Here is a 12,814-nt window from a genome sequence, read left to right on the forward strand (position 1 = left end):
CTCTCGCCATCGCAGGTCTACACAGCAACATAGACCACGTCCTTTGAAGGATGCAGCCCCTGAATTGGGACACCGCTTATATTTTCTCGTGGAGGCTTATGAGTGGTTTTCTGTTTTATATGTTTTCTTATGCTGAAAACTGAATAAGTTGTAGTTAACGGCCATTTTGTCAGGAATGGGTGGTCTCTGACTGTTGTACAGCACTCTACCACAATTATGGACATTATTTGGAAGCCAGCCATCAGCATTACATGGAACCACCTACACTGTTTTGAAAAAGCGCACATTTTACACATAAATAAGTAGATGTGGGGAAGAAAATGCAGAAGAGGGATGACTAATAGTACAGGACGACACTGCAGTCTTTTCTGTACATTGTTTTTTTTTTTTATTTACAATACTATTTTGCTTTAATGCCAGGTAAAAGGATTAAATGCAATACATAAATATGAACATGGTAAGGATTTTTTGTACAAATTTGCATATAACTAATAGCTGAAATTAAAACTCAAACAGATACACTTTCACTCCCAGGCCATGACAACACACACACACACACACACACACACACACACACACACACACACACACAAAAACTAAAAGTAATCATTCACGCTGTTTCACAAAACGCTGATACTACTGCAGTGTTTCAAATGTTAAACCATGACTGCTTCGCTGTAATACTATCTGTACGTCATTAGTTTTACGTGGAGAAACATTAGTTGGGGTAACGTCATTTTTACCGCCTTTTCTTGGCAAATTAGTCCAGTTCGAGTCCGATATATCTCGAGAAACATCCTGGCACCTTTTACCAACTATAAAAATACAAAAAGCTGAAATTATGAATGGCCATGTCAGTAAAAATTCTAAACACTTTTTGGAAAAGTGTGTTTTCAAGCACTTTTCGTTAAGACGCATTTACTTGTCTTCTCGGTGGCACAAATCAAGCCAATATGTACCGTCGCACCTCAAAAGTGTTCGATTCTGAAAATTATTACATGTAATATTACAGAAATGTTCCATTTTAAGCGACGTTACCTGTAAATTTTCAAGCTAATGACAATGCTAAAGACGTTCATTTAATAGAACACAGTAGATCAAATTAAATGTATCGACATGTTCTGAATGTTATTAAGAGTAGAAAACAGTCACACTGCAAACGTCCTGTGGTAAAACTGCATCGGCCCATTAAAACTAGCCCCATCTGAACGGTACTTGAGGAAGGTTAGCTTTTCTTTTTCAGGCGAAACGTACATGTAGACACGCTCAGTCTCTCACACATACAAAAATCAAATAAATGCCTAGATAACTCCACTCAAATGACAAAAATAACAAAAACAACCCCGTAGTATCTCTCCATTGTAATAACAAGAACAAGGCCAGCCAGCCATGGCCACGAACAGGAGTTCAGGTTGAACGTTTGTGGTGAATACGAGAAAAAGGGCTGCACGTGCCGTGACAGAAGCTAACAAGAGAACGCTAACTGCTAATGCTAGGTGAGGAACTTCCAGTGAAAAGAAAAAAGGTGAGACGTCACAGTAGCATGTTCACATTACGGAATAATACGCAAAAAGAAAAATAAAAAATTTAAAAATACCCTACTACGGATGGCAGATAGGCAGCCTTGACGTTGGAACTTGATCTGTGTGACTTGAACGCTTTTTTTTTTTTTTTTTTTTTTTAATAGCACACTTGAGTGGAACACCAAGGGAAAAAAAATCATTTATATATATGTAATAGCCTATAGATCCAAACGTAGATCCAAAAGATCCACAAACATGGACCTTCTGGGACACGCCCCCTTTTTCGAAAGTATACGCATTTGACAACAACCGCCTGTTCACATCCACGCAACACGACAGTACATGGCCACAATTTGGCACAAAGCGTCCGCCATAGAGGCAATGAGGGGAAAAACAAAAAAGGTACGATTTCCTGAAAGGTGTCCTGATCTACGCTTTAGGAAAGACGAGGAAAAAAAAAAAAAAAAACATGGAGAGGAACCAGCACACACTCCGCAGCAGATGAGAGAGCGCAAAAGGAAAGAAACATTAATAAGACAGAAGTTCATTCATGCATCATCCTCACACAGGACAGTTGCCCCCCGCCCCCTTCTTTCTCAAGGTTGTGATAGAAAAAGTCCATTAAGCACGTAGCCGCGTTCTTTTCTCCGCTCGCTTCCTCTTCTAAGCAGCTCTCCCTCCCTCCATGCGATGAAGATGACCAACGCTTATATTCTCTGGATTTTGTCCGCCACCACCACGGGGTTTTCCTTGCGGATCTTGGCGGCCGCCTCCGCTTTGTAGTCGTACGTGCAGTTGTGTTTGTCCGAGTACCGATGGATCCCGCAGAAGAGGTTGCCGCATCTGCAGTCAAAACCTGGAGGAGACGCATCAAAACATTCTTTTAATATCATATAAGCATGTCTACCCACCTGTTTAGATACAAATATTATTCCAACAGAACTCGCATCAAAATATTACACAGAAGTGCTTTTCTGTTACTGTGGAACATTAAAAGGCCAATATTCTACATTTTTACTGTCTTTTATGATGAAAAGGCTCTTTTATGATGCCTGTTGATTTAAGCACTGAAAACAGTCTTAACCCATTTTACATGACCATTTTCCAACCTCTCTTCATCCGTTTCTACTCTGCCTTTACGACTGACACGTTTTTAATGTGCTCTGTTTCCCTGAGCCTCAGTCAAAAAGTAGGGCTGAAAAATTCTTATAACTCCAATGTGAATTTTGCAAGGCTAAACTGTTTTGAGATGTAATGTAAGTAAATGTTTTCGAAATCACAACAAATTCAAAACAGGCTGTTTCCATTTATGGACTGGATGGACTCAGGAGCGAATGGCAGGTTTTGAAACTTTAACAATGTTAACTAACTACTACATCAAACCGCATACCAAAAATATTATTTTCATGATATATGATACATAAGAATTCAGTTTCAGTTTCCCCCCTTTAGCACAAATGTAGTGGATCACTGACACGTTTTGTGCCTGATTTTAGCATTATGCTAAACGCACGCCTGAAGCATCACACACTTGCTATAAAAATGGACAGAACTTTGTTAGCATAGCTAAAAATGGTGTTGCTGTACTTCAATGCAAAATAATGAATAAAAAAGAGATTGTGTAGGAAATTTACCCAAAAAGCTGATTTGTGCGCAAATATTCGCAGTTTGAAGCGACCTTTGCATCTTAAACTGAAAATCATGTTAAATGAAAGGTTCGGGTGTAAGAAGATACTTTTTTTCTAATACTGCTTAAAGAAACTACAACTACAAATGAATAATACTTTTTAATGTTTTCAAGAGTACGAAAAGACCACAATCATGTTAAAATTACTGGCCTTGTTTTCGCTTATAAATGATAACAGTAGTAGTGATTTTATGGTAGAAAGCACACAACACTTCAGTTTCCATTTCAGAAGTGCTTTAAGGGATCAAGCCATTTCTTACACATTATGAAAAGTGGTGCCCCCAAATGAAAAGACTTCTCAGGCTTAAGGGGACACTCACCTGTCAACCCCACCCTCTTGCGGCAGGTGAAGCAGCGGTTCTTTTTGGGCTTGGAGGCGTCTGGACTCTTTCCCTCGTCGCTGGCCTGAGCCCCGGCCACCGGCGAGTAGGAGGAAGTGGGCTGGGTCACGACTGCGGAGACAGGAAGTGCAGCAAGAAAATTACTCCAGAATACAAACACGGTCAGAACTGAAGGCTGAGAGATTTTCCTTCAACACGTCTTTCAGTGTTTCAGATCGTCTGGATCTGGGAACCGTTAAGCGTCTGCGCGGCGTCTTCAGCTGGAGGCTGAACTAACAGTACGACTGTAATTTCACAGAGTCGAGCCCAAAACCACAGACCACCACAGACTTCTCACACCCACAGACGGAGGAAGAGAGAAAAAAAGAGAGAGAATAAAGACATACTGACTGAAAGACTTGAAGACAGAAGAAAAGCAGAGTGAAAGACTGAGTGAAAAACAGGCAGATGAAGGGAAAAAAAACAAAAAAAAAAAAAACATGAAAAAGATACAAGCTAAAGACAGATAGTGAAAAAACAACACTAGACAAAAAGATACAGAAGAAAGACAAAAGTTGAACAGAATGAAGATATAAGAAAAAGAAAGAATGAAAGACAAAACGTGAGAAAACAGGCAGACATCAAAGTAAGACAAATAATGAATAACAAAACAGACAGAAAAAGGAGAAAAAAAAAGTGAAAGAAAAGCCAGAGCAAAAGAAAGACAATGAAAGACTGAACAAAAAGGAGAAAACCAAAGAAAGTTACAGAAAACATGAAAGACCGAAAGAAATGACAAAAAAAAAAGAAAAAAATATATATACAAATTTATACTAGAAACAAAAACAGACAGATAGAAAGAAATGTAGGAGCATAGAAAAGAAAAAAAAAGTGAAAGAAAGACAAAAGCCAAGGAAAGAAAGAAAGAACAGAAAAAGATGGACAAAAAAAAACTGACAGAAAAACTGGAGCATGCAAGACAAAAAAAAAAAAAAAAAAAAAAAAAAAAAAAAAAAAAAAAAAAAAAACACAACAGAGAAAAGCTACAGAAAAACAAAAAGAAAGCAAGAAAGATGGACAGATGGCCTGACGGACGGGAGGAAAAGATAGAAAAAGATGGACAGAAAGACAAAAAAGACAAAGAAAAACCCAAGAAAGAAAGGCAGGAAAACACACAGACAAATGTAGGGGTTGCTCTATCACAGCTGAATCTCCTGCAGCCTCGACTCACAATTCCACCAACAGTCTGACTGCAGCTCTACACACCTCGTCTATCTGCTCTGTTAAAGGTGCTGTTCTCTCTGTGAGGCGTCCGATCCTGAGCGGCTGCTTTGCGATGTAAACGTGCTACAAACTGAAAGTGAGCGGTTTTGGTTCTGTGTGATCTGCTGTCAGACCTCTGGCCAAACATCAGATATTTATGACCAAACCTGGAGGCCTTTAAACCAGTCTGCGGCACATTTCCCTGGACACGACTTCAGAAAGTGAGGCACAGACTGGAAGCATTGAAGTCAAACTGCAAATGCACTAGTTTACAGATAATAACAGAACACCAACATAACAAGGAACCATCTTCTTTAGCTGTCTTTTTTCTGGCCATTTTTTTTTATCATGTGTTTATCAAAACAAATCGAAATACGTCAGAAGTGTGAACTTGAGCCTTAATGTAAACAATTAACTACATAAAGTAACTTATGCAATTACAGTAATAAAGTACATCAAACCAATTCATTGAGTCCAGCAAACATCTCTGCCATGAATGGGTTTTGAAAACTCCACTGTAAACCTCGTGGCAGACCATCCATAACCATTTTGTGCAATAAACTTCTGTAAGGAAATTTTACGCTGCGTTCACACTGCAGTAAATGTAACTCAAATCTGATTTTCTCGCCAAATCCGAATTTTAGTTTGGCTGTTGACATTATCTTTTAAACGTGACCTGTGTGTGACATCACTCTGAACAGATCAGCTCCTAAACCGACCCGCAAGCGCAAAAGAACAACGCTTCATGTGGCTCATCCAGAGGTAAACAATCACCGCTGCCAACGAACACCAGTCGCTTCCAGAGGGGTCAGTTTCATCTTCACCAGCATCACAGGCGCCATCATGAAGTTGTGATGGCCATCAGCTGGGCTCATCATCCAGAATGTGTTCAAGCTCACTGTAATAGGACACTTTATTCGGCCGTGGTCACTTCTTTGGTTCACGGCCTCAGATTCTTTATACTTAGCTTTCAGACTTCTCCCTGTGGCCTCGTTCCCCTGTGGCCATGTTTGGTCATTTCATTCATGATTTGTTTTGATAAGTCTCTTCTAATTTTCTGATACAGAAACATCACCCAAATGTGTGAGGTCTCAGCAGCGCAAAATTAATTCTGATCTGGCTGCTTAGACTGAGTCACATTGCCGGAGATCAGATGCAGATCCAATTTCAGTACCACATCTGAAAGCATCTCAAATCGGAACCAATCTAGACTAAACACAGACACACATCTGTGTCACATATGAAGAAAAAGATCAGATTTAGGTCACTTTTACCTGCTGTGTGAACATAGCCTTCAGTATTCAATTCTTCTGATGTCCTATCAGCACCACTGTGAAGAATTCTGACTGGAGGTTTCTCTAGAACAAACCACGCTAAATGACTGATTACATCTTAACTACTGAATTCTAAATTTCTATTCTCGAGTTTCCTGGAAGTGAACAGAGCCAATTTAAACTCTGGTAATAACAGAGCAATCAGTCCTACCACGACAACGTCTGAGGAGAAGTAAGCTGAACCGACGTGTAATTACCTGGTTCCACAGTGTCCGGTTTGGGAGACGGGTTCTTCTCTTCTCTGGAGATGCTCATCTCCGTCATCTGTTGCGTTACAGGCAAGGAGGCCGCAGGCATGTTTCTGCACAAACACCACAAGGTCATATATTTTCTGCACCCATACGGCTGGGTCAGAGCACCTGACCGTAACATTAAGCTTCTCTTATTCAGAGATGGTCAAAGCCAAGAACACAAACAAAAGCATGGTTTATTTAATTTACACCAAAAACGGCCTTTAAGAACAAATTATTCAGAAAACATTTAACACAAGCCTCAAAAACTAATGACAGTATGATTTTTTTCAGTATTAATCTGAATCCACATTGCCTTCATTACAGTCTTGCGTCCATCTTTCTAAGAAATCCAAGAAAACGCCAAAGTTCAGTCTTGGGCCCAATCCCATTTCTTCTTTTTAACCCTACCCCTTGTTTTTGAGTGTCACCCTAACCTCTTGGAACTGAGTTACAAGGGGTAGTGGTTGAAAACTTGCCCTACGAAATGAGACCCAAAAAAAAAAAAAAAAGCATCGCTTCATTAACAGGCTACTACTGCTGCTCTGTAGGCAACCCGGCCCATCTTCAATGATAGCACCAAAGAGAAAAGTTCAGCTCCTCTCTGCTGGGCTTTAGTTACATTTAGGGCATCATATGCTTTCAAAGAGGGGGCCATTATTTGTTATCACTCATCGCTAATTTTTAGATGAAATGAAGCTGAAAAGTCAGATATTCACCAGCTTCTTGTTTGAATTTTCCCGCTCCACCTTAAATGGTGCAGCAGTTATATTCTGGCGCTTCAGGCGTAATTCCTACTGGACTATTTAAGGTGGAATGGGAAAGTTAGCTAGCTAGGTAGCTACCAAAACATTAGCATGCTATTAGCGATTTTTCTTATACTCGTTATGAAGAAAACGACCAAAATACATTGAAATGACATTAAACTAAGTTAATACAATGATTAGCATTCTCGCATTTGTGGTTTTCTTTGGGCTCTTACGCTCCATCTTGCCCATTTTTCCCCCTGATAACACTCTTTTTGGAGTAAGCCTCTAAAGAAATCGCAGTTTGAAGGGCCATGTAGCCCTAACACTTTGCCCTATGCCTCCATCTCAACAACAAAAAAAAAAAAAAAAAAAATGGGACACCCTAACCCTAGACGTCAAAAACACAGGGCTAAGGCTAAGTGGTAGGGGTGAACTGAGATTCCTTAGCCTTAGAAGTTAGTTGAATTTCGTTCTTCTCTATATCCACATAATCCCAAGTACGTTTAATGATTCTGAAGTCTGTATTTTGGGCTGGTCAGTCTATTGTTCCGAAAACAAGAACACCAGCTTCTTTGTTTGGTCTTTATCCATTTCCTTTTCTCAGTAACAGCTTCTTGACAGCTACACATCCTTTCAGAAATACCTGAGGATTTATTTTTTCAGATCTGAAGTAAGAGTGGAGCTTGATTTTCTCCTCTCTCTCAAAGATGAAAGCTTTAAGTGCTGTTTGTCTGATGGGGATTGATTTGGTATCTACCAGGTCTTCCTGGTGGTTGTTAGGAGTCTCATTTTCTCTGTAGTTTTTAATCTTTTTTTAAACTCCAGTTCTGGATTAAACCTAACTTACATTAACTTGATTTTCTCCTTCCTTATACAACTGGGTTATCTTACATCTAGTCTTCACTGAAATATCTCCTAAAATCAACTACTACTTAATGGCCATTTGGACTGGAAATTGTATAAACGAATGCTGGTCTTTGACTTTCACAGAGTACATTTTTATTATTCTCAATCGTACAAAAACAAACCAAACTGCAAAATTTCATGATTTACTGCATCAATTAAGAACTGTAATGAGATCAAAGTGTTGCAAGCACAGAGATTTACACCTCTGGTGTACACAGCTTCACACACAAAAAAAAAAGAGGCACATAACTCACTCTCTCATGGACTCTATGTTGGCTGCAGATGATGGCTCTGTTTTGTTTAGGCTGGCTTCTAGTCTCTGGATTGCTGTGGCCTCCGACGAGGGACTGCCTGCTGCTCCAAAAAAAAAAAAAAACAAAACAAGAAAAAAGCAACCAGTCACATCTTCACCCTGTAACAGCCGGACATCACAAACAGCTGGAATGCATCACACATACAAATCATAACAGGGAGATTTCATCAAAGAAAAATGGGTATTGCTGTGTTGTGTTAAGGGGAATTTTCAAAATTTCGACATAATGCTTGTGATGTAAACAAAGCCATTCAGACTGGTTTGATGTGAAATGCATCACTGTAAAGAAGGTGATGGAAACCATGGGTTTCATTTATTTTTATATGTGATGTTCATGATGATACAATTGTGGAAATTGAACACAGAAAAGGCTTTAAAAAGACTTTTTTATATTAAGAAAAAAAAATAAAATAAAAATTTAGGCCAAAGTGAGATGAGAGAACTTTTCAAGGCATTAAACTCTTCAGACGTCTGGTCCCCATCACCACCACTGTGAACAATTCTGACTCCACATTTGTCTAGAATGAACCGTTTCACATCAATCCACTTTTTCCCCACATTTAACAATCTACAGGAATGTTATATAACCAATTCCTTTTAAATTGGTGATCATAACCTATGTAAAGTTAGAGTTTACCTAGCTTGGCAAGGAACTTTAAAATAAATAAATAAATAGCAAACGGGTACAGCAAAAACGCTAAATGACCCTACAAATAAGGCCTAAAGCCCTTTCCAAACCCTGGTTCTATGCCCACTTGAAATATTCAGTAGGTTCAACTCAGCTTTGTAATGCTCTTAGAAATTACATAATGCGCTTAGGAACCATAACAATCCTCTGAAAACATTGTGACGGTTCCAAATAATCATAATAATAACAACTTTGTCCAAAGACAATAGAAAATGACAGGCCATGGCTGAGCTGACCCAGAGGGTTGCATGGCTTACCCAGAGGGCTCACAGGACTGCGGTCACTGCTTTGCTGTCTGCTCAGGTGCTCCTTATAGCAGACAGAGCACATCCCGTTCGTCCTGGGGTTGCCGTAGAAACCGCAGCCTGTGGTGCACAGGATGGGTACTGGACTCTGATTGGTCTCCTGGGCCATTGCTGCTGATATGATGTGGCAGTTGGAGAAAGTCGAAGAGACGAAGTTCAGAAAGCTCGGGTTATAGTCTGGACTGAGAACACATCGTGGACAATGTCTAGGCCAGTGGTCACCGACCCTGGTCCTGGAGATCTACCTTCCTGCAGAGTCTAGGTCCAACAAGCTGCTCCAGCGGTTCTTGATTGGCTGGATCAAATGCATTAGTGTTAGGCAACACGGGACAGCATGTTAGATGCAGGTTGGAACTAAACTCTGGAGGGAATTAGACCTCCAGGAGGAGAGCTGGTGACCACTGGTCTAGGCCAGTGGAGAACACAAACTTTTCTTTGAAATATTGTACTTTTATAATGTTGAACACCAATAAACAAAGCAATGACACTGTTACATTAGGGACACTTTCAAGCACTATTTCTGCTGTACAAATGTATTGAAACAAGATACCAATGATTCATATCTAATTGAATAGTGAATCTTACAAATCCTTAGTAAGTTCTGGTCTAACTTTCTTCAGGCAAAGCTTATACTAAAGAATTCAGAATAGACTTAAAGCAACTGGTTTCCTCAAACTGTGTAGGGCTACCCTAAGGTGTATAAAACCTCGGATGAGAGCACTCAAAGCACTGTTTGCTACCAGCATGTAATTAGGGGACATTTGTTTTACTTCAGGCATACAAAAAAGACAGTCTGGACACTCTGCACTGCATCCTCAAGCTTACAGTTAACTATCTGGGTCAACCACCTGACCAAATGAATGCAAGTCTAACAGGTCAGTATAGGTCCATATGAGTAGCTATGACTCCAGATTCCTCCAACTAATGTCTGCTGCATTAAAAAGAGAGCATAATTATCTCCCTTTAACTGGATTTGGTTCAATGCAGGCTCTGAAATGGTATATAAAGACCACTCGACTCTGTTTACATAGTATTTTATAAATTTATGAATGGCACTACCGGTTATATTTCAGTCTGTCCCAACTTAAACCTCATTAAAACGTCTAGAAGTATTGCTCACCACTAGTTCCCTTGGATGTTTGATGCATGACAGTGTTTCAGTGCAGACCTACGAGGAACTCGGGACTTAAGGTGTTGGACCTGATAGTTATTCACTCCTACTCTGGATGTTTTTGGTAGCTACTATTACTCCAATGTCATTACTTCCTTGTTGTAACAAGACCTTTCATTGAGCATGGTTTTATGCTCCTCTGCCCACCTCTATTTATAACAAATCAGAATGTAGCTCATGAAGCCGTGTTGCTTCACAGCTGAGGTAATATGAGTGGGTGTTTGGACCAAGTCCCTGCTGGTTTCACATCCGAACCAAACGTGATAAGATAAGTTTCAGTGTCCGACCCTTTGTGTGTATACGGTGGTCCCAACAAGTATTGGGACATTAAGCCACTGGTAAACTGTAATGAAATTCTTTAGATAGATAGGCAGACCGAAGAAGACTGCACTAAAGCACAAAGATGGAGTTGTCTGGGACTGTAGATGTAGGCCTACCACTATTGGAATTGTAGACCAACGCTGATATCTGATATTTTTCCAAGTACATATGATGTCTTGGGCCGGTTTCAAATAAATGCCTCTTGGCTTCACATTTTGTTTCCCAACACAATCAACTTTTTGCAGTATGGCACAAACGTCCAAGTACTATTTGGACCCGCTGTATGTGTGGGTGGGCTCCTTCGACGTGTTTTTAATGGAGAAAGGCTGAACCGCTAGTGTAGAACAACGGCACTCTGTCTCGCGCACGCCACGTTCACAAAGAAAACTTCACGCGAGCGTCCACGCGCGACACCAGCCAACGGCGTTTTAACGGTCTCCCATCAGGGATCCACGGCTTATGCTGAACGAGGTCCGAATATCTGACAGAAAAGCCATGACTCTGACTATTAATTCTCAATTAAAACCACAGAAAATATCAAAAGATAAACAAATTCACCGAATAACACAACGTAGTGCTGTTTGTGTGACGGTAATTGGCCCAAAGTGACGACGTAACGTTAGCTAACCCGCTAGCTTGCTTACTCATCCCGTCCAGCTCGGGCAGCAAGACCCCTGGAACTAACCAGAAGACTCCAGATAAGGTAAAGTTGTGGCCAGGCGAGGTAGGAATAGAAACTCCAGTGTTTTCAACACAAAATCCCTCAACGTCAGTCTGTTAAAAACGACACAAAGCGGTGAAAGCTAGCACAAAACGGTATATCGCTATACAAAGCGAGTTTGGTCTTTTTTCTTTGTCTAAGCCGTGATAGCCATTAGCAACAGCTAGACTTCCTCTTCTTCAGCCTAGACAAACAGGCTCTTGTCTATTCTAACCCGAACGAGCTAAAGCTAATGTTAATGCTCGAACAAAAAGCTAGTCTGGTCAGCTAGCTAGCTTTGCGTGTCACTAAAAGGTTTCTTCAAACGTTTGTCCTGAACAGGGGCTTCGACGGCTAACCAGCCAGCCAGACTAAAACAATAGGCAACCGTCAGTGTGAGGTAAACATGTTTATTAGCCAAGCTACCTGGCCAGCGTAGTTACAGGCACAGTCTGCGTCTACACGCACTAGGGGGTTTTAACGACGACCCACTGAACAAAGTGGCTATTTTTGCGGGCGAAACCGTCGACTGGCTGCCCACTGATACGAAACGAAGCGACAAAACTGGATTAAAGGTGGGTTAAAACGGGTAAACCGGATGTTTAGCAGCTGCCTGCCTGCCCTGCTCGGGTCCTCGCCCAGGCAAGTCACGTTCAGGGGCTTGTGATGGTGGTCCTGCCACGGATAAGTTGGAGATGGATTACTTTGCTTACCAGCTTAAAAGAATTCAAAAGGACCCACCCGTCGAAAAACGTCATGAGCTACAGATGAGCAGTCTGAAGATGCAGTATACTTTGTCTAAACGTACTGCTTTGGGTAAGTACAACACAACGTCAGCAAGGGTCGTTAATCTGCCTTGTCTTTAACATTCACAGCAATCCTTCTTTGAAAAAATACGTCCAGACCTGTTTTTTGTCGTCGACACTTACCTCAGTGTATTCTCAACTTCCAAAGGCGTCGATAAAGGTAAGTCAGAGCCAGTAGTTTTTGGTAAAGTGGTGAACGCCGCTCCGTTTTTCCAAGGGCTTTGTGTCGGCGATAGCGATAAACGCACTTCCCCTCGCCCTTTCCCGAGCTATCTCTTCTCCTCTCTTCTCTTCTTTCACTCTGTTTGTTTCCTTCTTTAGTAAGAGGAGGGGCGTGCGACGTCACCTTGCGCAGAAGGATCCCTATTGGTCTCACCACATCCGGGGGTGGGGCGGAGATGTGAGCAATGCAAGAAAAGGAGCTGTGTTCTTTACCACCTAGGATGACTAATGCAACAGTAATACCCAGTTGCGTTTAACTTTGTGTAAGCAAATTAC

At 40.9% G+C, this 12,814-nt stretch overlaps 1 protein-coding gene across 3 annotated transcripts; it reads right to left on the reverse strand.

The window, feature by feature from the left end:
* Positions 1 to 1,659: 1,659 nt before the first annotated feature.
* Positions 1,660 to 12,618, reverse strand: zfand5a (zinc finger, AN1-type domain 5a). 3 transcript variants are annotated; one of them, XM_017709644.2, is made up of 6 exons: positions 12,440 to 12,618; positions 9,271 to 9,429; positions 8,267 to 8,366; positions 6,325 to 6,428; positions 3,531 to 3,662; positions 1,660 to 2,379 (listed from the first exon to the last, which is right to left on the reverse strand). In XM_017709644.2, the coding sequence occupies exons 2-6, from the start codon at positions 9,425 to 9,427 to the stop codon at positions 2,231 to 2,233; spliced, it is 642 nt and encodes a 213-aa protein (XP_017565133.1). In that variant the 5' UTR covers positions 9,428 to 9,429; positions 12,440 to 12,618; the 3' UTR covers positions 1,660 to 2,230. The 3 variants fall into 3 exon arrangements, with proteins under 3 accessions (XP_017565133.1, XP_017565134.1, XP_017565132.1); XM_017709645.2 differs by having other exon boundaries at positions 9,271 to 9,432; XM_017709643.2 differs by having other exon boundaries at positions 9,271 to 9,613.
* Between the last annotated feature and the right edge of the window lie 196 nt (positions 12,619 to 12,814).

Source organism: Pygocentrus nattereri, chromosome 20 (assembly GCF_015220715.1).
Source record: "Pygocentrus nattereri isolate fPygNat1 chromosome 20, fPygNat1.pri, whole genome shotgun sequence".
NCBI classification, from domain to species: domain Eukaryota; kingdom Metazoa; phylum Chordata; class Actinopteri; order Characiformes; family Serrasalmidae; genus Pygocentrus; species Pygocentrus nattereri.

Coding starts and splice junctions, on each gene's coding strand:
- zfand5a (XM_017709644.2), bottom strand. CDS start 9,427: ATGGCCCAGGAGACCAATCAGAGTCCAGTACCCATCCTGTGCACCACA. Junction 6,429..8,266: donor AACATAGAGTCCATGAGAGA/GTGAGTTATGTG, acceptor GTGTTTGTGCAG/AAACATGCCTGCGGCCTCCT. Junction 2,380..3,530: donor CAAGAGGGTGGGGTTGACAG/GTGAGTGTCCCC, acceptor CGTCTCCTCCAG/GTTTTGACTGCAGATGCGGC.